The sequence below is a fragment of the Lynx canadensis genome, chromosome D1 (genome assembly GCF_007474595.2).
Source record: "Lynx canadensis isolate LIC74 chromosome D1, mLynCan4.pri.v2, whole genome shotgun sequence".
Lineage (NCBI taxonomy): Eukaryota > Metazoa > Chordata > Mammalia > Carnivora > Felidae > Lynx > Lynx canadensis.
In genome coordinates, this window is record NC_044312.2 from 40,382,635 (window position 1) to 40,408,934 (window position 26,300).

General features: G+C 36.3%; 1 protein-coding gene across 3 annotated transcripts in view; it reads left to right on the top strand.

Moving 5' to 3' along the window:
- The window catches only part of SLC36A4 (solute carrier family 36 member 4), a 51,726-nt gene that overhangs the window by 9,445 nt on the left and 15,981 nt on the right, over positions 1 to 26,300 (top strand). For 2 of the 3 annotated variants that reach the window (XM_030331852.1, XM_030331853.1), the window contains exons 2-9: positions 1,972 to 2,095; positions 3,498 to 3,588; positions 4,789 to 4,877; positions 5,918 to 6,013; positions 8,361 to 8,445; positions 13,633 to 13,860; positions 15,785 to 15,883; positions 22,843 to 23,012. In XM_030331852.1, the coding sequence (XP_030187712.1) occupies positions 1,972 to 2,095; positions 3,498 to 3,588; positions 4,789 to 4,877; positions 5,918 to 6,013; positions 8,361 to 8,445; positions 13,633 to 13,860; positions 15,785 to 15,883; positions 22,843 to 23,012 (982 nt within the window). The remainder of the gene's footprint in view (positions 1 to 1,971; positions 2,096 to 3,497; positions 3,589 to 4,788; positions 4,878 to 5,917; positions 6,014 to 8,360; positions 8,446 to 13,632; positions 13,861 to 15,784; positions 15,884 to 22,842; positions 23,013 to 26,300) is intronic. The other variant, XM_030331854.1, reaches the window with a different exon arrangement.

The window sequence follows — 26,300 nt, forward strand, 5'->3', positions numbered from 1 at the left end:
AAGGGAGAACATATTGAAATGAAAATTTAATAGTCATTGAATTTCAAAGAAGAATTTAAATGAGTTAAAGACATCAAAAGGGAAGAAGTGGTTGAAATGGAAGACAGGCAAAGGAGATTTGACATATAATTGGAATCTCTAAAGAAGAAAAACAAAATATTTGAACTAAACAGATATAAATCCAAGAAAAATGTCCAGAAATAAGAAAGCCAAAATCTACATAATCAAAAAAGCCCACTGTGTCCCTGGGAAAATTGACTCAAAATGCTTAAACTGAAGACATATCATAGTAAAACCATTAGATCTTAAAGGCAAAAATTCCTCAGGACCTCAAGCAAAAGGGGCAAAGTATGTAATGGCTCAGAAAATTAGTTTGTCATCAGACTTCTCTAGAGTAGCCTATAAAGCAAGGCAAGAGTGGAGCAGCATTTTCAAGAAACTCAAAGATATAAAGTGTAAGCCAGAGGTGTTCTGTCAAGCTGTCCTTCATAGCAAGGCTGTGGAACAGCAGTTGAAAGCATGCTAGAACTTAGGAAATACTGTGTCCAGGAGCTCTTCCTAGAGAATGTAGTAGAGCAGTGGTTCTCAAAGTGTGGTTCCCAGACCAGAAACTTCAGAATCACCTGGGAACTTAGAAATGCATATTCTCAGACCCACCCCACGCCTGCTGAATCAGAAGCTTTGGGGTGAGGTACATCAATTTGTGTTTTCTCAAATCTTACGGGTCATTGTGATACACAGTCCACAAAAGAATGAACTTCTTCCAGCCAAGGAATGATTGAGAACACTTTGGCAGAGGACGGACAGCAAGCATTTAATATTACCAATTGTATATATAAGTCTTTAAAGTATTGTACCAATATTAAACTGAGTTTAATAACTGTAATGTGAATATTCAAGAACATCTTCTTGTTCCTAGAGAATACATGCTAACTTTAGGGTAAGGGGCTTTGATATATGTAACCTGCTCTCAGATAGTTCATAAAAAGTGATAAACATTTGAGCAACAAAAGGCAAACATGGCAAAATGTTAAAAATTGGTAAGTCTGGAAAGGATACATAGGAGGGTTTTTTTTTTTTTTTGGTACCATTCTTGCAAATTTAATGTAAGTTTTAAATTATTCCAAAATAAAAAAACTTAAAAAAATTATATGACCGTCATTCCTAACTAAATTATTTATGTTACCCCAGTTCTCTGTTTCATAGGTTTATTGTGTTTATTTGAAGGGAGCAACTTTTCATTTCTTTTAAATGCCCCTATACTTCAGGGGCATCTGGGTGGCTCAAAGTGTCTGACTCTTGATTTCAGCTCAGGTCATAATCTCATGGTCTGTGAGTTCCAGCCCTGCGTCAGGCTCTGCGCTGACAGCACATGGAGCCTGCTTGGAATTCTCCCTCTCTCTCCCTCTCCCACCTCTCCTGTGTGTGCATGTACATGCTCTCTTTCCCTCTCTCTCAGAATAAATAAATAAACTTTATTTAAAAAATCTTGTTCTAGAGTTGTCATCCTCAGCCATGCTAAAAACTGTTAGATGTAAGAGTACATTTTGATACTAAATTTTAAAAATTGGAATGGCTTTATAACTTAAAGTATTTAAAAATGTGATTGCTATTTATGATACAGTATGATTTGAAGACAAGAGACACAAAATCATTTGATTATTTACATTTTTTTTCATCTCATAGTTCTGGGATCATTTGCTATAAACCTCATGTGGACAAAGCAGAAAAAGTTTTGCATTGAATACTTAAGGTTTTCACTCTGCACTGCTTAGTCCAAACAATATCCAGCAAATAAGTCCAGTTGTTTTTTAAATATACTAAAACTCAAAAGTATTTATGTGAATTAACTCAGAGTGGAAATAGTAAGGATGAGTACAAGCGGTATGTCCGTGTTTTAAAAATTCATTTATTACCACTTTAACTCAGTTTTTAAAATCATAGTGAAGCACTTTGGTTTTCTTTTTAAAGATATGGATGTAATGAGGCCCTTAATAAATGAGCAGAATTTTGATGGGACATCAGATGAAGAGCACGAGCAAGAGCTGCTGCCTGTTCAGAAGCATTACCAGCTTGATGATCAAGAGGGTATTTCGTAAGTATTACGGGTTATATGTGTCCTTTTCTTTTCATTCAGTGTCTATTTTGTAATCTATAGGTAAAGCACTTTTCTAGATACTACAGAAGACACACGGATGAGTCAGATATTGTCCCCACCCTCAAGGTGTTTATAGTCTGTTTGGGGAAGAAGAAATACATCTAAAATACGGAGCCATGTGTGGGAATTGCTGCAATTGATATGTATTGCCGCAATACTTATTTTTTTATTTTAATTTTTTTTAACGTTTATTTATTTTTGAGACAGAGACAGAGCATGAACGGGGGAGGGGCAGAGAGAGAGGGAGACACAGAATCGGAAGCAGGCTCCAGGCTCTGAGCCATCAGCCCAGAGACGACGCGGGGCTCGAACTCACGGACTGGACCGTGAGATCGTGACCTGAGCTGAAGTCGGACGCTTAACCTACTGAGCCACCCAGGCGCCCCTGCCGCAATACTTATTAAATGCTATGCATCCTGCAAGAAGGGAGATCTGATTGAAAGGAATAGAAATTTTAAGAGCAGTGGCTTCTGAAATAGTTAGGAGTTAGGAATTAGGCGGTGAGGGGTAGTAAACACTTTTTTTATGCTGAGTTAATGGTGTGAAACAAAGTGGTGGTAAGAAAGCAGTGGAACCTTTTAGAACCCTTTTTTGTTATTTTGTCATCATTAATAGATTTGAGTAAGTTCTTACAGCAATAGTAATTTAACTGTTAAGCAAAGTTACATTTTAAGTGATCATAAAAGAACAGTATGAACTAAAAAAAAAATTAGGCAAGCATGTTTGTTTTATACGTTTGAAATTTGGGCTATTCTTCCTAGTTTATTTTTTCTTGGTCAAGAGACTTCCTTCAAATGCCTCCTGGAAACTTAGGTGAAATACCTTAGGGAGTACTCGGTGTCTAAATGTTAATTAGTATTTATCTTACCTGATGATACGCATAGTTTTAAAACTTGTTTTTTCTTTTAATTAAGCCCCTGTTAGGTTGATAATCATAGATCACATATACCATGATGACAGTAGTCAGTGTCAATAAATTGCTTTGTCTTATCAGCCTAGCCATATATAATCTTTGGTGTTGTTCTGAATGTCATAGCAGCAAAGAATCTTAGGAGAAAATTACCTTTTCTGTGTTTCTTTAATATGTACAAAAATATTTTTCACTCAAATATCTAATTTAATCTCCATAATAATTTTCCATGTTCTGCTTTTAAATGGCAAAGATAGGACTTGAACCAAATATGATCTCTGGCCAATTCAACTTCTGGTTGAGTGGAGTGCTATTTGATTCTTTGCCTAGATTAATTTTCGGTTCCCTTCCAATGCTAAAACAATGATCATGTGATTTTTATTAGCTTTTTTCCTAAAATGTTTAAATCTTACAACTTTTACTTTTCAGGTTTGTGCAAACTCTTATGCATCTTCTTAAAGGAAATATTGGAACTGGCCTTTTAGGGCTTCCACTGGCAATAAAAAACGCAGGCATAGTGGTAAGACTTCTCTTCGTGACCTCTAGCTAAATTACAGTTACCAGTCTTGATTACAGCAAAAATTGCAGGCTAACTTCTGGCCTGTTCACACATAACCTGTTCAGGTGACAGTGAGTTTGTATTGATAATATTGGGTGAACAATAATAGTAACATTTAATAAAAAATGAGAATTAATTACTCTTTTAATCTCTGCTTAATTATTTATTTATAGCATTTGACAGAAAGATCCTAAAATAGTATTTGATTTTTCCAAGTATGGTTACATCTTATTATTCTTTTGGATTTTTCAGAGATTTAAGCAGTGTACTCATATCAAGAGATGTATTTATAGAGTAGCTTGTTTGTATTGGTGAAATTTTGTAGTTTTTAAAATGGAGAATGAAATCTAGTTTTCAGATTTAAAGAGTTAACAGTTAAGAAAAGGAATAACAATATGTTTTGAAAACAAATATGCAAAGTATTATTATAACCAATTATTGTAATTGCAGAGACTCTCAGGAAGGGAGAATTCACCTATGAAGTAATGGAATTATATTTAACCTTTTTTCAGAGTCTTAAACCCTTACCAGTTTTCTAAGAACAGTTTTAACTGCCACCTTTCCCTGCAGTTGATGTTGTCCACCCTAATTTAGAGAGACGTATAAATTTCTGATTATAAAAATAAGTTTTGACAATATTTTGTTGGGTTCTCAATAACCCAGGCATTACTTTGATTTTAGTAAACAAATACTTGTAATTTTTTATGTACCACTTTCTTAAATAATCTTTTTCTTGGCATACTTCCTCACACAAAGTAAGTGCTCAACAAGCACCATCCCAGATTGGCATAGTGCTTTCTGGTCATTCAGATAGTGATTCATAGTTGCATTTAATTATAATGGTGGGACAGATGGTCATAGACTTACCATCTGAGGTTAACTGTGATGTTGTATGCTCTCCTAGCTTATTGCATAGCTATGCTCTGTATTCATGGGTTTGGATAGGCAAGCTGATGAGATGAAGTCCTATGTCCTTGTTGTAAGTATTGCTGAAATTCTTTCAGTATCAAGTTTATGAATTTTCCTTTATGCAAATGACTAATTATTTTGCCCAACAAAATTTGTTTCCACAAAAGAGTAGTCCATTGGCTCATTGCTTATAAGGCAGTTTAATTTCTGTTAAACTTAAATATTTAAACCTTATACATTTTCCCCCCACAGCTTGGACCAATCAGCCTCGTATTTATAGGAATTATTTCTGTTCACTGTATGCACATTTTGGTACGGTGCAGTCACTTTCTGTGTCAGAGGTAAATGTAAATTTGTTAAGTGTATTTTATTTATTTTAAAGCTATGTATTGATTTAAAACATTAGATAGTCTTAACTGTGCTTTACAACTAATAATTGATTTTCTCTAACCTGTTATATAGACAAGTCTTAAATAATAAATATGTAAAAAGATATTTCCTGTGATTGAAATCTGGTCAGAATATATTTATTCCTCTTAAATGATAACCTTAGTAGTGAAATGGAATGATTTCTTTTCATATGAATAAAAAAAAATCAGGAAAGACCTGGAGGAAATGGAGGCCCCAGCACTACTTTTAGTTATAGAGTAATGGTCCTTAATTTGTTTGGATTTCATTTTAGGGTATAGTGCCTTTGGTGTTCTTTGCTGATATGTGGGTTGGTAAATAGTCAATAAAATAATATTCTTTTTCTTTATTTTTGTATCATGAAATGCTTCTACTGCACAGTGGACTTTTTAAAAAATAAATATTGCCTTTTCTAATAAACTAATATTCTGATTTTAACTCTTTTTGTTGTTGTTGTTAAATGTTCTTAAAACTTTGAGCAAGTCATTTATCATCTTTAAATAATAATGATACTTGAAAAAAAGTGGGAAAGAGAACATAGGGAAATAATAGCTACCTCATGGGGCTAAGTATTAGATAAGATAGTTTATGTGTAAATATGTTGTAAAGCCCTGTGCAGATGCATAAAATAATGCTCTTTTAAGAATGAATAATTTAGGCTTGAACAATGTAGTTGATGTTTTTAGGTAATTTAAATATTTAAATCAGTGAAGCACAAATATTTATGTCATATGACATTTCCAAATTTATAAACTTTAACAGTAGATAAAAGCTAATATATTAGTAAAAAGACTTAAAATTTCATGAGACATATCTTAGGGTGTGCAGATCTTGAAATCTCAAAAGCTCCTCTGTTATTGTATACCCTTACATTTATTATTCTCTATGTATTCGATGTTCTTTTCAAGGGTTGGATTTACGGACCAACTTAAAATTTGCCTTTTTCATGTGCATGTACGTCCTTAAATTGCAGGTTTAAAAAGTCAACATTGGGTTATAGTGACACTGTGAGTTTTGCTATGGAAGTAAGTCCTTGGAGTTGTCTTCAGAAGCAAGCAGCATGGGGACGGTAAGCACTTACTATGTTTCTAGTATCTGGTTATCAAAATCACATTACTTTTCAAGTGTTTTAAGTTGACAGGATACATGAATAGAAGCGTGATAAAGCTGGGGGGATAAACATAATCTTTAGAGTTAGACAGGCTTGGGCTCAAATCTCAACTCTGCCATTTTTCAATTTTATGAACTGAGTCAAATGATTTATCATTTTTTTAGTTTTCATGTTATCAGATGAGTTTATGGTGATACTTACTTCATAGGATTATCATAGTATTTAAAATTTTTTTTTTAAAGTTTATTTATTTTTGAAGGAGAGAGACACAGAGTGTGAGCAGGGGAGGGGCAGAGAGAGAGGGAGACACAGAATCTGAAGCAGGCTCCAGGCTCTGAGCTGCCTGCACAGAGCCCAATGAGGGGCTCGAACCCACAGCCGTGAGATCATGACCTGAGCCGAAGTCAGATGCTTAGCTGACTGAGCCACCCAGGCGCCCAGGATTATCATAGTATTTTAAATAAAATGATATTTATAAAGCATCTGGCTAACCTATGATATAGTCATGTTAATATTTTTTTTGAGGAAAGGAGAAAAAGCAAGAAAAATGTTGCAGTCTCATTATTTTAGATAAAATTGTAGTGTTTGGCTTTCATGCTCATAGAACATTTGAAGTGTATATTTTAGCATAATCTTATTTTGCTATCTTATCATTTAAATGTAACTTCATCATTGGTAGACATGGCTGATCAAAGCCAGCTGAAAACAGGACTGGAAAAATAGGCATAGGTAATCAACAAAATGCTGACAGTGGTACAAATGATATGTGCTGCGGAAATTAAAAGAAGGAAAAGAACAGTGGAGTGCTAGTGGAGTTTATGGTTAAATATGACCTTTCTGGGAATTTGCAGGAAGTTCGGTTTATTTATGAGCTTCTCAGAGTTCTTGATATGCCAAGTAGAAGAAGGAGGAAAGCAGACTAAAAGCCCTAGGATTTGCCCCAGAATCCTATCTTCTTCCTTCTTCTGCCCCAGAGTAGAGACAGCTTTGTCTATTTTTTCTGTCAAGAAGAATGACTTTCATGTAGATGTGGCTGGAATGATTGTTGGTAAGATGCTAAAATCCAAGGTGGATGAAAAGATCTTAAGGGAATACTTAAACATAATTAAACGTAATTCATCAGAAAGAAGAAACTTGAATTCATTTCAGGGTAGTAAGATTCTTTACAGTAAGGAGATCCCTGAAGAACCATGAGAGCTATAGTTATGGCAAGAATGAAAATAAGCAAGGACCCATCCAATTTCAAATGAGAGAAGGAAGGTCTGTAGACTTGTAGACCAGATTGTTTGACAGCTTGACATTGATTGTCAAGCAAAGACTACAATGAATTAGTAGGTGAATGCTATTGTAGTTACTCATCATTCCCTGGACAAAATAGAGACGTATGGGCTGCATATTAATAATATGCAGGCAGATTTATAACTTGATTAAACACAATACCCAAACTATGCAAATTTAACTGGTGGCATCCCTTTCTCATTTCTGTACACTATTTTATGTAGCTGGAATTCTCTCTCTCTCTCTCTCTCTCTCTCTCTTTTTAATGTTTGTTCATTTATTTTGAGAGAGATCATGAGTGGGAGAGGGAGAGGGACAGAGAGAATCCCAAGCAGCTTGCACCCCTGTTAGTGCGGAGCCCGACGGAGAGCTCCATCTCATGAACCCTGAGATCATGACCTGAGCCGAAATCAAGAGTCAGATGCTTAACCGACTGAGTCACCCAGGTGCCCCTGTAGCTGGAATTTTCTTAAGTTATCTCATTAAGAGATACTACTGGAGCTTACTCAGAGCTAAGCTACTGGATAAGTCTTTGGTTTATGATTTAGGGCCACACCCCCAGTCCTCTCCCATTTCATGTTCTTATTAGTGATTTGGATAGTGGGGAGCATGCTCACTCATAACATTTGCAAATGACATGAAGCCAAGAGAGCTGGGAAATACACTGGGTTAATCAGAAAAGGCTCAAGAAGTAGAGGAGATAGGCTTGACCTAAAAGATGAAATTTTTTCATGAAATCATTTTAGAAGCGTATACTCAGACTGTTGAATTTCAGAAATAAATGATAGGGAAATGTTGGCCTTTTAGCTGAATGGAACATCCTTTTGGTGAGTAGTACTTCACTAGTTCACATACTGATAGCAAATGTGTGGTCTTTGAGGAAATAAATTTTATTTACTTATTTTGTTTAAGGAAATGACAAGAATATAAGCTATGATAAAATGTTTTCAAATAGTTTAAAAAGAGAAAAATATATTAATATATCAGCAGCTCTTATTGATACTTATTTGTGGGTATCTCTTTTCAGGAGTGTGGTTGACTTTTTTCTGGTGATAACACAGCTGGGATTCTGTAGTGTTTATATTGTCTTCTTAGCTGAAAATGTAAAACAAGTAAGTATTTCTCTTCAGTTATGGAGATCAGTTTCTTCCCATTCCATAGTTTTGGCATCATATTTCCTTTGAGTAAACCATGGTGAATATGAAAATGTGTTGCTTTCATAAAGCATGTTCCTTTGTAAATTTTCCTTTAGTCTTCTTTTTTGTAAGTTGGATTTTCTGCTGCTGTTGTTGATTTTACTTTTCTGGCCATTGTATATCAGTAATGTTTGTTATGTCAGATCAGAACCGGACATAATTTGACTGATTCTTACATACTTGAAATTTAGGCCTCAAAAGCAGATACACAGATGTTTTGGAAGCATATTTTTAAATTGATTTTTTTATAAGTAAACATACATGGTTTAGCCAGCAACCTAAAAAGTGAAGTTAAAAGAGGGCATTACTAAAATCCAGTAATTATTGCTATTGCCTAAAAAGATACCATGTCCAAAAATGTGTAGTGTTCTGTAATTCTCTCCATATTTTAAGGGTTCACTTTTAAAGGAAATGGTTTGCAGTCTTGGTAGAGACTGTCAATTTGAACAAACATGCAAAGCACTGAAATAAAAAAGCTCCCCTATCAAAACAGCGCCAAAATACATTTCTTTATGCACGTTAACTTGTAACTAGTACATTATACCCTGTTCTGCTTTAATCATTATTTTAATCAATAACATTTGTTAACTATCCATATGTGCATTGTACAATAGTAGACATCTTACATAGTAAGATACAGTACTTGTAGGTACTTTAATGCAAAATGATATGAATATGTTTTCTAAAGAACCTATATGTAGATATATAAGTATATATTTGACTCACTTTTTCAAGTATAAAGTATGCTTCATTTTATATTTAGACCAGGAATGACAAATTTTCTGGAAAGGTCCAGATAATAAGTATTTCCAGTTTTGCAGGTCATATGGTCTTCTTGACTTAGCCATAGACAATAATGATAGTAACAAATATATATGGCAATATTCCAATAAAACTTTATTTCAAGAATTTAGGTGGTAGTCTGGATCTGGTGTTTGGGCCATAATTTGCTAAAGCCCCTAGCTTAGATTTTTAATGTTGGAAAGGCTCACGGAGTCAACCCTTCCTCACAAATAGGAGAGTAGATGCTTTCGTTAGCATTACTCATTATAGACAGTGTGCTTTTGACTTACAAGTATTTAATTCCACAAGTTGCATATTCTTTTGACTACTAACTCAGTCAAGAGACTATCTGTTGTCAAGAACTGATAAGACATACCATCTTACCAGTCATTTTTGTAGAATATGATGAAAAATGATCCTTTTCCAGGATTATACAACATGGTAGTCATATATCTTTTCTATTATGTTCTAAGAGAGCCACCACAAACTTGATGTGAATTTAAGAATAATGCTAGCAATGCTTAATAATCTTATATTAATAAAGTATTGCATTTTTCATTTAGTTTTTCATTTAGTTTTTACCACTACTCTGTCATGTACAATGCTCATTTTTTGAATGCGTAAACTAAATCTCAAAAAGCATGAGCAGTGTGCCCTAAGTCATGCAGATTAAACTGAGAACTAGGTCTATGACACACTGGTGCCACCCATTACATTAATTGTTCATCACTGGACAGGACCTTGTCTGATTTTAGTTGTGCGTGTGTGTGCATATGACATAGAGTATGTAAATGCATACAATAAATGTCTATAAGCTTAGGGTTGGTGACTTTCTCCTATGAAATATTATCAGTTGCTTCCAAAGTTGAATGGAAGAATTTAACTCATTTGCACATGTTCTAAGAAGACCAGGCAGAAAAAGTGACTCTCTGGGAGAAGAATGCCTGCTATAGATGGAACAATGAAAGTCCTTTGAGTTATAAAAAGCAACATGGTAAAAGATACGCAGACTTGAGAAAAGTTGAAAGCAATGGTGAACACTTCACCTCAGCAGAGCAGACAGATGGTTATTGAAACAGTAGCATCAGAGATTTTCACTCTCTGCAGATCTGTTCTCTCACATTTTATAGCAGTCTCCAAGAGTAGACACACTGGTTGATTATACGTTACCAATTACTATTGTTAGAGTTAAAAACTGTAAGTTTATTACCACATTAATCTACATAAAATCAAAGTTGCAATATTTTAGCAGATCAGAGAAGTAAGGGGTTAGTTGCCATACAGATGTGTGAACCTCCTACTCTGACTGCCACAGGACTGTTTTTGGTCCCATTAAGTCATTGTGGACAATTGGCAGGAGAAAATGAATGGATAGTACCTCCAATGATTTAATCCATCGTGGTTATTGTAGCTCCCCTCTGTTCCTACTCGAAGATACTCTAGAACATTTCAGGTAGATAAAATAGTGTTTTTGGGAATGAAGAGTGAGGAAGGGATATTAAGAGAAAAAAAGATATAGTGATACTTAAGACCGTGTATTTTAAAGACAATATCCACATTCAAATTGCTTGTCTCTCAGTTTTAAATCACACATTGGGCAAGATCTCCTTATCCCTGGTCAAGCCTCAGTTTCCTTATATGTAAAATGGGAATAATAACAAAATCTCCCATTGTTCCTCCTAAACTTATCATGAGGCTCAGGTGACAAAAGGTTTGTGAAAGCCTTTGCAAAATGTAAAGCAGTATACAAATATAGGGTGTTAAGGCTTTTTAATTTTGTATTTATTTTAACTTTGCTGAAGAACATAATCTACCTTTGGAATTTTAACCATTAAATTACTGAATCATTGAAAATTAATAAGTAGTAGATTTTAGTGAATTTAAGCTTTAAATGGAAACAACTGAATTTAGTAATTTTATTTTATAATATTTATTTCAGTGTTTTGCATTTTGGTAAACATGTGAGATCATAGGAAGTCCTATTAGATAGCCAATATCTGTCTCTAGAGGGCACCAAAGGACTCAAATGTTTACCTGAATCTTGCTCTGGGTATGTATCTACACTTTATTTTATTTTTTAATCCTGATGATTTTTATAATCATTTTTCTGGCAAAGAATACTAAATTATTATGAGATATTTGTGGTAGAATTAATTTCATGTTCCCAACCATCTCACCATTCAAACAACCCTTTTTAAAATTGGTTATATAACTGATTTTCTCTTGCCAGGTATCCTTGTTAGAGCTTAATGTTGATCATTATCTAATCTGATTATGGGTGGTACTTCTTTGATACAGGAGCATTTGGCTATAAATAATTTTGTTACTGGGAGAACAAGTCAACAAATAAAATATGTTTTTAAAAGCCAAGTAATGTGAATTACCAATTTTGCTTCTAATTTCAGATCCTCAAATAGAAAGTTTTGGGGGCGCCTGGGTGGCTCAGTTGATTGAGCGACTGACTTTGGGTCAGGTCGTGGTCTCATGGTCTGTGGGTTTGAGGCCCGCATCTCGTTCTGTGCTGACAGCTCAGAGCCTAGAGCCTGTTTTGGGTTCTGTGTCTCCCTCTCTCTCTGCTCCTCCCTTGCTTGCGTGCTCGCTCTCTCTCTCTCTCAAAAAAAAAAAAATTAAAATACAAAGTTTTGATGGCCAATTACAAGATAAATGTGAGGTATGCATTTCTTAAATGGTTCATGGTATAACCTGAGAGTTTGTTAGTCCAGTACGAGTTACAAATTGCCTATCTAACTTAAAACTAGTAAATACATTGCCTGCAGTTTAAGGTGATGTGTACATTTGTAGTGATACTAAACATTGTTTATCACAAATTAGAAGTATAGAATTATACTTCTATATAATTTTGTTTCTATATAGTATATAGGAAACAGTTGAATTGTTAATCATATTATAATTTTGTTCTAAACTTCTGACTTATGGGCCTCTTAATACTTATTATATTTAGAGAGAGAGATGTCAAAGTAGAGGGCAGGTGGCTAGTTGAGCAAGGGGCCTCCCCTTTCCGAATTGCAGTATTTTGCAGTTAACATGCAGCGGTCATAAGCTAAATTCTAGTGTCTCCCGCCAGGTTTGGATCCTAGAACTACCACTTACTGGCTTGATATTATGTAAGGTTTTTTTTAAGGCCCTTCTTTAAACCTCAGTTTCCTCAACTATAAGTTGACATTAATACTACTACCCATCTCAGACAGTTGTTTTGAGGATTAGATGAGATGTTGTATATATTTAGTTCAGTACTCAAAAAATGTTCCCTATTATTATTATAGGATCTTGTTCTTAAGAATTTAAGTATCTAGAGACTTGATAATGTCATTGTGTTCAAAGGAGGGTGTAGAGTGTTTGTGGGCAAATAGATTTTCCCTAGCATTTAAATTATAATATTATATACCTCTGCTGTGAGTTTGTAAGAGTGTTTGTAGAGTCCTGCATAATTTCATATTTGTTTTAGTAAGTTGGATTATGTGATTAATTGAATGAGACAAGTTTTAATATGTGGAACCTACAAATTACTGTAACTCTTGAACACTGAATGTTGGTATATAGAAGTGGCTGAATTAATTTGAAGGTAAAGTTGATTTATTGAAGTTTTTTGCTCTAGCAAAAATTTATCTACATCTAGCACATGGCCATGCATGTATTGATAGTGATGATTATTTATTTATTTAAAAGATTTTATTTTTAAGTAATCTCTATACCCAACATGGAACCTGAACTCAACCCCAAGATCAAGAGTCACATGCTCTAACTGCCTGAGCCAGCCAGGCACCCCTTTGATAGTGATGATAATTTATAAACAGTTGTTTTATAAAACAGCTTTAAAGTTAGGCTATGATTTCTAAACTCTATCTTGACTACTGTACATTTCTAAGAGGTATATGAGCTTGTTACCGTCTCTGAAGAGAGTAAGTCAGAGTAGGATATCTGGAGTAGAATATGGTCATTCTAGGCAAGTATGCATCCACTTTTGATTATCTCAGAAGCAGGTTGAGCCTTTGCTGGAATCATGAGCACAAAGCTTCAAAATAAATTGGTAAATTCATCCTCATAATTTTCTAGTGAACTTTATTTTTACAGTATGATAAAAGAAGTTGTTTTGCAAAGAAGAATTATCCTATTTTAATTATCCTTAAATTTGATAAATATGTATTTCTAGGAAGCTAGAATATCTTGAAAAAATATAAACATTTATTGTAAAGGAATTATCATAGAGTGTATAGGTAATTTCTTGATATTTTGTCACTTATAAGTTGATGAAAGTTTTTTTCTCCCCCTCTTCCTTATTCTCCTGGTAATTCTATGTAGGTTCATGAAGGATTCCTGGAGAGTAAAGTGTTACTTTTGAATAGTACCAATTCATCAAATCCATGTGAGAGAAGAAGTATTGACCTAAGGATATATATGCTTTGCTTTCTTCCATTTATAATTCTTTTGGTCTTCATTCGTGAGCTAAAGAATCTGTTTGTGCTTTCATTCCTCGCCAACCTTTCCATGGCTGTCAGTCTTGTGATAATTTATCAGTATGTCGTTAGGGTAAGTATAACATGTTTTTAAACAGTTTTTAACCTATGGTTCTTATAACTAATTCTTTGTTCACTTTGGAGGTAAAAGTAATGATGTGTGAAGACCCCTACTTCGTCATGTGGCAACACAGGAGATAATCAGTAAACTTGGGGCTCCTGCTCAGCTGGCAGAGTGTGTGACACAGAGCGCAGGCTTTGTCTTCAGGCTTGGTTTTGAATCTTGGTAAATCTGTTTCTGGGCTTTGTGACACTGCTGCAGAAGATAGTGATACCTACCCTATTGAGTTGTAAGATTTAGGAGTGCCTCAGTACACTGTGTAACAGGAAACAAGGAACACACTAGTGTTTTCTTTATTCTTGTAAGATTTGAACCAGTCTCGAGATGTAGTTTTATAATTTTCTTTGACTTCTGAACCTGTTTTTGCTGCCACCACTTCCATTCACTGCCACTCTACTAATCTGTAGCCTGTCTGTCTGAAGTATGCAACCTCAGCTGATTTCATTGTCTGAAGTCTGGGGATCCTAACCCTACAAGGACTATCCTTAAAAAAACATTGGTTGATGGGATTCAGGGGATCTGCAAATCCCTTAAAATTATTTGCAAGATTTAGCATCTCTGTATGTATATATGCATTCTTCTACTGAGCGGTGTATAGCTTTCATCTCTAAGGGGCTGAGGACTCAGAAAAGGTCAAGAATGCCTGCTCTAGTCTTTCCTGAGCCAATCCATTTTGTATATTGCTGTTGGCAATTGTCCTAAAACCTCCATTGGCAGTTTATCACAAACTCTGTTATGATGGGTCTGTTTCATTCCCCCTGCCCTGAATTCTAAAACCTGTAGACATTTTCTTATTGTACATAAGATGGAAGGGAACAGGCAGGAACATCTCATAAGGCTGTAGTTCACGACCCCTTACCTGAACATGTAAGAATTAGTGGAGCAGAAAAGGTAGTTCCTTAGGTAGAGGGAACAGTGTGAGTCTTGAATAACAGGTATTCTCAGATGACCCAAACACTTAAATATCCCTTTCATTTTGACCATAACTTGTATTTTCCATCATGGATAACCATTATATCACACAAGTCTCCCTACGCTTCTGATATTCTAGTCCTCTTTATTACCCAAATTATCCATGTGCTTTTACACTTCAGGTTATTTTTTTCATCCTCTTTTCTTGATCTTGAATTCCACTTCCAATTAAGGAGGGCAGAGAACACAGGGTGGTAAACAGAGTAGGAAGCAGACTTGGGATAGCTGGAAGATATAGTAATTGTGGAACCAGAGATCTTGAACAAGATGTACAGTTTGTGAGTCTCCGGATGGCAAAATTTGGAACAAGGCTGTGGGTCGGGGCTGAGTAATGAAAGCCAGGGTCAAGGAGTATGTACGAATAATAAGAGTAATGGCAACTGGCTGGTTAAAGTGTAAGACACTGCATCAAGGAGACCTTTACGAGGACGCAGCAGAATTATGAGGTAGAAAGCCAAAATCAGGAACCAGGTGACTTGGAGATGGAAAGAGCAAAACAGAGTAGAAAATGAATTTCACTGGACACCATGAGCAGTGGTTGATAACTGACTATATGGCACTCAGTTCAGACTGAGTATGCTTATGTTATTTCCTGTTGTGCCAGGAGCCATACCCAGTGTGAACAGCCTGGGACTTGAAGGTGGAAACAGGTAATCGGGAGCATCGAGCTCAGATGGAATGTGTGGGCATGAGGGAAACAATGGCTTTTGGCAGTGAAATTCTAACAGCTTGGCTACATTTAACATAGGTGCTTAAAGTGTTTATTGAAAGAATTATTCACTTTTATAACATAAATTTGTTACTGTGAAGCTCAGAAGTATATGATGTCACGCTTTCGTTTTACATTGTTTAAAATAAGTAAAAGATGGAACTTCTCTTGTTTTTTTTTTTTTTCTTTCTCCAGAATATGCCAAATCCCCACAATCTTCCAATAGTGGCTGGTTGGAAAAAATACCCGCTTTTTTTTGGTACTGCTGTGTTTGCTTTTGAAGGCATAGGAGTGGTAAGGATTTGTTCTTTATTATTGTTCATAAAAATTTTAAGTTAACACAAAGATTTATGTAGTCAAACTACATTTAAAATGCACTTTTCTTTTTTGTTTCTATTTTCTTCATTACCAGAACACTATTTGCAGTTTGATAGGGTAGACTTGAATTATAGTTTAGTTTAGATGATTTTTAATGTTTTATTAAGGAAAATTTCAAGCCTGATATAAAATCTTGAGAATAGTATGATGAAATCTTGTATAAGCATCACCCAGCTTTAAAAACCAACTCATGGCCGACTTTGTTTTATCTGTATTCCATCTACTCTGCCAAGCCCAAGTTACATTCAGACAAGCCCCAAACATCATATTTTATAGACTAGATGATTTGAAGTGGATTGAAATTGTTACAAAGTTGCCATTACATAGAAGAATCAAATATAAATTCTCCCTTTAGATTTGCACATGTCATATTTGTTTTGAGAAATGATAATATCATAAAGCTAATACCAAGAAATACAAGTACCCTGAGGATTCTAAGATGTTAAATATTTCCATTCAAGATGCTTCCAGTGTATTTAAAGCCTGAAATGTGTAGATTTGGGGAAAATAGAAGATTGCTTTCTGCTCTGCAGCTTATGTTCCATTGTCAGATGGTTTGGTATAGGAGCAAAACCACTTATACATCTATGCGAACTACAGATGAAATAGATCTACAAGACAATTTTACAGCATTTTGCTTGCGTTCCTTGTCTCTCTGAATTCTCCTTTAGAGAATTCTCACATATTCTTACAGTTCCACTTATCACTGTTACAGAAATAACTGCAGGTTTTCACTTCTGTCTTTAACCAGCAAGCTCTAGTTAACTATTGGACATTTCCAGTTAAGTTGTTCCTCTGACATCTTAAGTTCAGCAACTCCAGAGTACCACATAGACTGTCTTATCTAAAACCAGCTTCACTTTCTCATGTCCTGTTACTTTCAGGTTTTTTTTTTTGTAGTTGCTCAAGCTTGAAACATTGGAGCAGTTCCTTTCACTTTGCCCCTGGTTCCCCCATCCCATCAGTAATGAAGGCATGTCTGTTTTTCTTTCCTGTTTCCCCATAAATGAAAATACATTTGAAACACCCAAATGCTGTCTAATGTGAAGGAGCCTATCTAAATGTGAGTTTCCTTCCATTTCTCCTTTTCTAGCCACACCGGCACCATTCTTGACTGTAGCCCTTTATTTCAGGTCTGGATGATCTTTACAGCGTCCAGATTATTCTCTCTTCTGTTAACCGGTTAATATTCCCATATGGACCTGTCACCTCAAAAGTGGAGATATTACTAGAGTTATTATCTCATAGTGTTATTTCGAGGACCACATGAGATGCTGCGTTCAAAGCATCTAGAAAAATACCTGGCAGGGGCTGGTCCAAGATGGCAGTGTAGGAAGATCCGGAACTCCCCCCTTCCCAAGGACACACCACGTCAACAGCCACATAGGGAATAATCCCCCTGAAGAAGAACTGAATGCTAGCTGAAGAGTTCCTCCACAACAGAGGATAAAAGGGCCCCATCAAGACAGATGAGGGAGACAGAGATGAGGTTTCACCAAAAACCCCATCCCCAGTGCAGCAACCCAATATAGGGAGCTTTTATCTGAAGAGCAAGGGGTTTGTGACCCACATGAGGCATCCCAACCCTTCAGACCTGCACTGGAGAGACAAGTCCCCAGTGGGGCTTACATCCGTGGGATCCAGAGGACTGTAGGATCTGAGAAACTCCTTTTTAAAGGGCTCGCATATGGACTCACTTGCCCCAGAACCTAGCATAAAGGCTGCAGTTTGAAAAGTGCCTAGGCTATATGTGGAGGAGATTGCATTTGTGAATCTTAAAGAATCTTCTGGAGAGGCAGGGACATGTCGGGACTTTCTCTGGGGATGGAGGCACTGGTGGGCACCATTTTGGCAGTCTCCCTCTGTGATGCTGGCACAGGAGGACACTCAAAAACACAGCAGCCTCCCTCTGCCTTGCTAACAATGGTGGTTGTGCCCTGCCCCCAGTGCTATTCCCCTGCCATACTAAGGCTGCGGGCAAGTGTAGTCCACACAGGGGGCACCCCTTGATCCCCGGTCCTGGTGGCTAGGAGGTTTTATGTTCCAGAGCCCCATGGGACTGTAACAATGGGAAAGACTGTTCTTGGCAGGCTGCCATGCCCAGGGTGCTGTACAGACAGTTGACTGAAATGTACTCCAGTTTGTCAGCAAAAAAGGCTTATTTACAAGTTCTGAAGCTTTAACCTGAGGGACAGGCTTCAGGTTTGCCATGCATCTTGAGGCTACCAAAGCACTCTGAGGGAACACAGGGAGACACCGTCTTGTGCTCTCCCTTGGCCTTGCTACAGCCTGGTGGTACCTCCCAGAAAGGAGCTTAGAGTGTTGTCTGAAGCCTCAATTTTTGCAACTGTTATCCAGGGGACCCCTCCAGATCTCCTACTCTAGAGGCCAGCAGGGTTAACAATTACAGCCCTACAGACTGTATATTTCCATACTTTAAACGCTGCTGCCCAGGAATCTGGCTTTCGACTGTTCTGAAATTTGGTACTGACTAAAATCCCCACACTGGAACACTGGCAGGTCTTGGCACGCCCTCAACAACTGTAACTTCTCAAGATTAAATCAGGCTGCTTAGACAGTCACAAAGGTTCAAGAGACAGCCAAGACCTAGGTCAAGGTTGAATGATGAAGTTCATCTCCTACACAAGGTCGCTCCTTCAGGACTGGGAGATGTAGCTGTTTCAGTTAATACACAGAAACAAACACAAAAAGTCAGGAAAAATGAGATGGAGGAATGTGTTCCAAATGAAGGAACAAGACAGAACTTCTGAAAAAGACCTTACTGAAATAGAAGTAATCTATTAGTGGGTAAGAGTTTAAAGTCATGGTCATAAAGATGCTGATGGAATTTGGGAGAAGAATGGATTGACACAGTGAGAACTTCAACAAAGAGAGAAAATATAAGTGCCGAACAGAAGTCACAAAGCTGAAGAACGTGCTAACTGAGCTGCAAAATATACTAGAGGGGTTTAGCAGCAGACCAGATGAAGCAGAACTCATCAGTGACCTCGACGACAAGGCAATGCAATTCACCCAGACGGAGCAGGAAAAAGAAAAAAAAAAAAAACAACTTTGAAAACGTAAAGTTTAAGGAAGCTGTGGGATAACATCCGGGAGAATAACATTTGCATTATAGGAATCCTCGAAGGAGGAGAGAGAAAAAAGGCATAAAAAATAACAAGGAAGTAACGGCTGGAAAATTCCCTAACCTGGAGAAGGAAACAGACATGCAGGTCTACAGATAGTTCCAAATAAGATGAACCCAAAGAGACCCATACAGAGACACATTGTAATTAAAATGTCAAAAGTTAAAGAGAGAATTTTTAAAGCAGCAAGAGAAAAACAACTTGTTACGTACAAGGGAACCCCCATAAGGCCGTTAGCTGATTTTTCAGCAGAAACTTTGCAGAACAGAAGGTAGTGGCGTGATATATTCAAAGTGCTGAAAGGAAAAAAAAACCAAACAAACCAAAAACCTATAACCAGGAGTACTCTACCTGGCAGGGTTGTCATTTGGAATTGAAGGAGCTCTTAAAGTGAACAGAAGGGTGAGCATGGCCATCCTTGACTTTTCCTGATCTTAGAAGAGAAGTTTCAGCTTTTTATTGTTGAGTTGGTACTAGCCGTGGGCCTGTCATATGTGGCCTTTATTATGTTGAGTAATGTTGCCTGTGTACATACTTTGTAGAGTGTTTTTATCATGAATGGATATTGAATTTTATAGATGTTTTTTCTGCATCTGTGGTGATGGTCATTTGATTTTTTTCCTTCATTTTGTTAATTTGGTGTATCATGTTGATTCATTTGTAGATGCTGAATCCTTCTTGAATCCCGGGAATAAATCCCACTTGATTGTGGCGTATGATCCTTTTAATGTATTATTGAATTTGGTTTGCTAATATTTTGTTGAGGATTTTTACATCTGTGTTCATCAGGGATATTGCTTATAATTTTCTTTCTTTCTTTTTCTTTTTCTTTTTCTTTTTTTTTGGTGTCCTTGTCTAGTTTTGATATTAGGGTAATGCTGGCCTCGTAAAGTGAGTTTGGAAGTGTTCCCTCCTCTTCAGTTTTCTGGAAGAAGTTGAGAAGGATAGGTATTAAATCTTATTTGAATGTTCGGTAGAATTCGCTTGTGAAGTCATCTGGTCCTGGACTTTTGTTTGTTAGAAGTTTTTTTGATTATTGATTCAGTCTCCTTACTAGTAATCTTTCTATTCAGATTTTCTTTTTTTTTTTTTTTTTAATTTTTTTTTTTTTTTTAATTTATAAGACCTAATTGAATAATTGAAGAGTTACTAAATCTCCTTGGATTCATTTGTGATCAATTTTGGAAAAGGATTTTTTTTTTTTATTTTTATTTTTTTCAAAGTTTATTTATTTTTGGGATAGAGAGAGACAGAGCATGAACGGGGGAGGGGCAGAGAGAGGGAGACACAGAAACGGAAACAGGCTCCAGGCTCTGAGCCATCAGCCCAGAGCCTGACGCGGGGCTCGAACTCACGGACCGCGAGATCGTGACCTGGCTGAAGTCGGACGCTTAACCGACTGCGCCACCCAGGCGCCCCTCTATTCAGATTTTCTATGTCTTCATGATTCAGTCTTGGAATTCTATATTTCAAGGAATTTATCCTACTTCAGTTTATTGGCATATAATTGTCCATTGTAGTCTCTTATGACCCTTTGTATTTCTGTAGTATCATTTGTAACTTCTCTTTCATTTCTGATTTTATTTGTGCTCTCTCTCTTTTTTAACTGGTGAGTCTAGCTAAAGGTTTATAAATTTTGCATGGCAACTATAGGCAGTAATACTTTATTGCATATTTGAAAATTGCCAAGAGAATAAATCTTTAAAGGTCTCATTGTAAAAAAAATTGTAATTTTGTATGATGATGGATGATAACTAGACATGTGGTGATCACTTTGCAGTGTATACAAATATCAAATTATTATGTTGTACATCTGAAACTAATATAATGTTCTATGCCAATTTTATCTCAATTAAAAAATGGTAAATCATAAGTATTTGGTAAATAATTGCTGTTATTATTTCTTAGTGTCTTTTACTGTATGATCAGATCACCTGGCCAGAACCTCTGAAGAATTGCCTAAAGTAGCTTAACTCTTCAATTAGCCTTTTTTTTCTTTTTTTTTAAAGGTTTTTTTACATAATAAACATAACTTACTCATCTCACAAAATTGACACACAGTAGATACACATGGATACAGAAGCATTTATGACATGAATATACATAGGTTAGTATGCACACATGTATTTCCTAGCACCATCAGATAAAAAGTCCTATTAGAGATACACAGTCACTACAAGCCCACTCAGCACCCAGATCTTGATTTCTAAGTACCATTCTACAACAAAAGAACGAAATTTCTTAGGAGAAATGGCTGATTCTGGGGCTGAAACCAGGAAATTCAAGATGAGTCTGGAGCATTTTGTAGTGCCAAAAAGTATGGAAGTGCTCAAAAAACAAAAGAACAGAGGCATGTCAAAGGACTACAAGGAATACGAGAACCTAATGGGATTCACAATGACCAAAGCTGGAACAATATGAGCAACAAAATAAATAAATGCTTTGGATTCATACCCAAAGTATAAGACAATATACATGAATGCATACTAGTATAAATGAGCAATTAAGGGGCGCCTGGGTGGCGCAGTCGGTTACGCGTCCGACTTCAGCCAGGTCACGATCTCACGGTCCGTGAGTTCGAGCCCCGCGTCGGGCTCTGGGCTGATGGCTCAGAGCCTGGAGCCTGTTTCCGATTCTGTGTCTCCCTCTCTCTCTGCCCCTCCCCCGTTCATGCTCTGTCTCTCTCTGTCCCAAAAATAAATAAAAAACGTTGAAAAAAAAATTTTTTAATGAGCAATTAAGTAAATTTGTACATAGAGGGATTCCCAAATCACTTATGTAGGTATTCCTCTCCGGGAGGTGTAGCTTAATCCCCCCCAGTCCCTGAATTATGGGCCACATTTAGTGACTTGGCTTCCAACAAGCAGAATATGATGAGAAAGAAGACAAGACGTTTACAAGCAGAGAAACCTGGCAAACACTGCCATAACCCAGTGATCAAAGTGAATTTCACCAGTGATAAATCATGTTGATAGTATGTGTGATGAGAAGGGCATTTCACTTCTGTGGTATCTTATTCTAAAATCTATAATCCCAGTGTACAAACATCAGGCAACATCAGACAAGCCCCAGTAGAGAGAAATTATACCAAATATCTAATCAGTACTCCTCAAAACTGTCAAGATGATGAACAATGATAAAGGATTGAGAATCCATCACAGTTAAGAGAAGACTAAGGAGACAGGAGATATGGTGACAAAATGCAATGTGACATCCTGGAAGGGACCCTGGAACGGATAAAGGACATTAGTGGAAAAACTAATGAAATCCAAATAAAAATTTGGAGTTTAATAATGTACCAGTGTTGGTTCTTAGTTGTAACAAATGTACTTTAGTAGTATAAAATGTTAACATTAGGGGAAACTGGTCAGGGGTGTATGGGAGTTTTTTGTTTGTCTTTGCAACTTTTCTGTAAATCTGAAGTTATTCCAAAATAAGAAGTTACTTACAAAAACCTGACAGGTTTGCTTAGTAAGAGCTGATTTCAGACCTTTTTAAGGATTTAAAAATCTGTAGTGTAAATAATATATATAACACCAAGAAAAATATTCAGTAATTTATGTGTTTTTTAAAAGGAAATAAAATTTGCATATAAACTATAGAAAGATTAATTTGTGTATATATAAGACAGAATACTTGTGTATATATAAGACAAGTATATATGTATACTTGTGTATATATAAGACAGATCATTTTAAATGACTTGTATTACCTACATTCTCTTTGTAGGTCCTTCCACTGGAAAATCAAATGAAAGAATCAAAACGCTTCCCCCAAGCATTGAATATTGGCATGGGAATTGTTACAACTTTGTATGTAACATTAGCTACTTTAGGATATATGTGTTTCCGTGATGAAATTAAAGGCAGCATAACTTTAAATCTTCCCCAGGATGTGTGGTAGGTGGACCTGATTTTGTTAATCCTAGCTTGTATACTCTATAAATATAGCTTACCAATGTTTGATGACAAAGATGTATTTTTGGATTTATGGTTTAAACATTTAAAATTTTTTTGTGATTCCTTATTTGTATAACCTTATTTGTGATTTCTTATTTTATTGTGATTTCACAATCTTCAGAGACCATCTAGTATTTTATAGGTCCTTTTGAGATTCTTTGAAAAGATTAAAAATTATAGGATATCCCACATTTGAGTAAAATATCAAAGTAAAACATGGATTCTTTTAATATGGACTCACTATAATAAAAATTGTAATACATGTACTTGATGCCAAGAAATCCAACACTCTGGGTTCCTGATAAAATAACCCATCACTTATGACCCTCACTATTTTACTGGTAAGCTTTAATCTTGTACGTACCCCAAGTCCTTTCAGAGCATAAGTAGGACACGTTTAAAAATATAATATGGTGCATCTTAATATTATCTTAATATTAGAACCGTATCCTGCAAAATGAAGAATTATATAGGATTTTTCCTTCTTCCAGAGATTGGTCCCTGGAGATTTTAAAAGCTATTGCTAGTGATGACCATGTAGACGTGCACCCTTACTTATAAAATGGAAGATAACTCCTTAGTTTTGATAAATACAAAGAATAAATTTTAAATTGCTGATTTAATTAATGTCACACTGCTCAGGCTGCTTGGATAGAAGTCTGTGAAACCTGAAATGTTTTAAAATATTATATACTCTGGCTTTCTGTTTGTAGTTTGGGAGTTTGTCTACCATTCAGTAGACAAGTCCTGGGTTTTTATTGGAGTTGAAAATGTTGTAAGACCAAATGCACATAGGAAGCCATTTGTGGTAGAAAGAATATACCTAGAATAGTTTCCAGGCTGCACAAGGGACACACATGCAGTGTGTTTATTTTTTAAAATTGTAGTTCTGCTTTAGCCATGACCCATTTTATAAATGTATTTCAAGATGGAAGCATGTTGTTTCAAATGTTATACGTTTGTTTCAGGCTAGAGACAGGACTACAAACAAGATATATAATTTTAAGCATTTATTTCATTAACCTGCATTATAGTTGATTATATAATTTTGTTTCCTCCAAATACGCCTCTTTTTGTAACAATTTAATATGGACTAGCAGCTTAAACAGCTTAATATAAGAATCAGGCTAAAAATTATGGTATCATAGGTCCTCTTTTCAGATACCATATAATGAAAACAGTGATATCTTTCCGCACTTAGAATAATATTTAGAATAAATCTTAAGAATGATTTTATACAGGGGTGCCTGGGTGGCTTAGTCAGTTAAGTGGTTGACTCATGATTTCAGCTCAGGTCATGGTCTCATGATCGAGAGTGCGAGCCTCACATCAGGCCCTGTGCTCATGGCGCAGAACCTGCTTCAGATCTTCTGTCTCCCTCTCTCTGCCTCTCCCCTGCTTATGCTTGCTCGCTCTCTCTCTCTCAAAAAAAGATAAATAACTGTTAAGAATTTTTATAAATAAAATTGACGACTTTCAATGTCAAAACTAAAATATAGGTGGAAACAATCTCAGAATTCTTCCCAGAGAGAAGGGACTGAAGTGGGAGCACGCACATCAAGTTCAGATGTTCCTGTCCCCAGAGAGTTAAGAGCATGGTGAAGGAACAGTGGGAAAGATGAGTAGGGAATGCTTCTGGTATTCACTAAATCCTGTGGGAGCAATACTGTCCCTGCAATAGTTCTATTTAATCCTTCCCTTTTTCCACATCCCCTTCCTGCTCTCACCTTATCCCTAATTGCTGTGGCTTTACCCTTAGAACAGAATTAGTTGCAAGTCTTGATTAAAAAGGGACCATTGCATCATCATTTCTATTCAAGAAAGCTTAGCTAAGTCACCCACTTTTCATTTAGAAGAAAGGCTAGTTACACGTATCCTAAGAAACAAAGATCTGGGAGAAAACAGAAAGCAAGTGAAGATATGCTATTCACCTTTAGAGAAGTTGTGTTAGGTAGTTTCTTCTCCTTGTGGAGATAAGCCTTGTGTGGCCTACTGTCCATTTCGTTATGGTCTTTGCAGCTGGGACAGTTAAGATAATAGCCAAGACTAAGAAAGACTGCTGAGGAGATGCTTGTTTTGTTATAGTGATAGTCTTCTGTAAAAGGAGGAGTTTGCACCGGAATGATCATGGGATTATATCTAAGATTTCTTTCTTGTTGTGCTCTGTATGAGTCTTTTCCTTTCCTTCCCTGTGCTTAGGACGATACAGGCCTAGGAAGTCCGAGAGTGTGCAGTGTACTCATTACTGTTGGTATAAAAGCGGATGGCTGTTGTAAGAGCCTAGGGAACCCGTAGCTGCTAGCTATGAGGAGCTGTAAAGGGCTTTTGATGTCATGTGACTTACATTGTCAGAATTCATAATGGGTATTCCTACAAGAAAATCTTGAATTAGAAAGCAGCCCCGGGATAAAGAAAGTATGAATTAGAGAGGCTCCAGGTTATTAACTATTTATTGTTTGAGGTGACATCTTTTAAAACTAGTTATGAGTTGTATTGTTCAGAGGATCGCATTTAGATTTTTAAGCAAAGAATGTGTCTTAGAGATGATAATTGAGCTAAAATATAAGCACTGTAAGGGCAGTAACCCTTCATCTTTTAGGCTGATGATGTATCTCCGTGATCTAGCACATTGCTCAGCATTTAAGAGGCCCTTGGTAAATGATTGTTAAATAGGAATCTAGGTTTAATAGCATTTCCCATGTTACCTGATAATATAACCAAGGCACCACTACTAGTCCTAGTTGAGTGATGTTTTAGCAGTGTTTTTCCAAGACTTCCACTAACGTAATCCAATTAACAGTGGAGAGAAAAAGACAAAAGTGTTCCCTTGGGAGTCTTGAGAATAGACTTGTCCAAGTAGCCTGCCTCAAGCATAGTATCAGCTCCTGCTCTGTTTACATAATCATAATCTTGATGCTGCTTTTTGTAAAAATAGTTCTCCCTCCAAAAAACCTTTGAAACTGGTACTTCAGAGCGACCCACTGTGTTTAGCCCATCCTCTGAGAACCCCCAGCACACTGCCACCCAGGAAGGAATGTGTCCTCTGAAGAGCAAAGGCACAGTGCAGTTGCAAGCAAAATAACCAAGAGGAAATAACCTTTTGATTTAAAAACACTATACAAGTAAAGCCACCACGATAACATTACACAGGCCATAAAAGGATGTTTCTTTTTGTCTGGATCGATAGGAAGAATTTTTCATATCACTTTATGTAGATTCTGTTCTTCA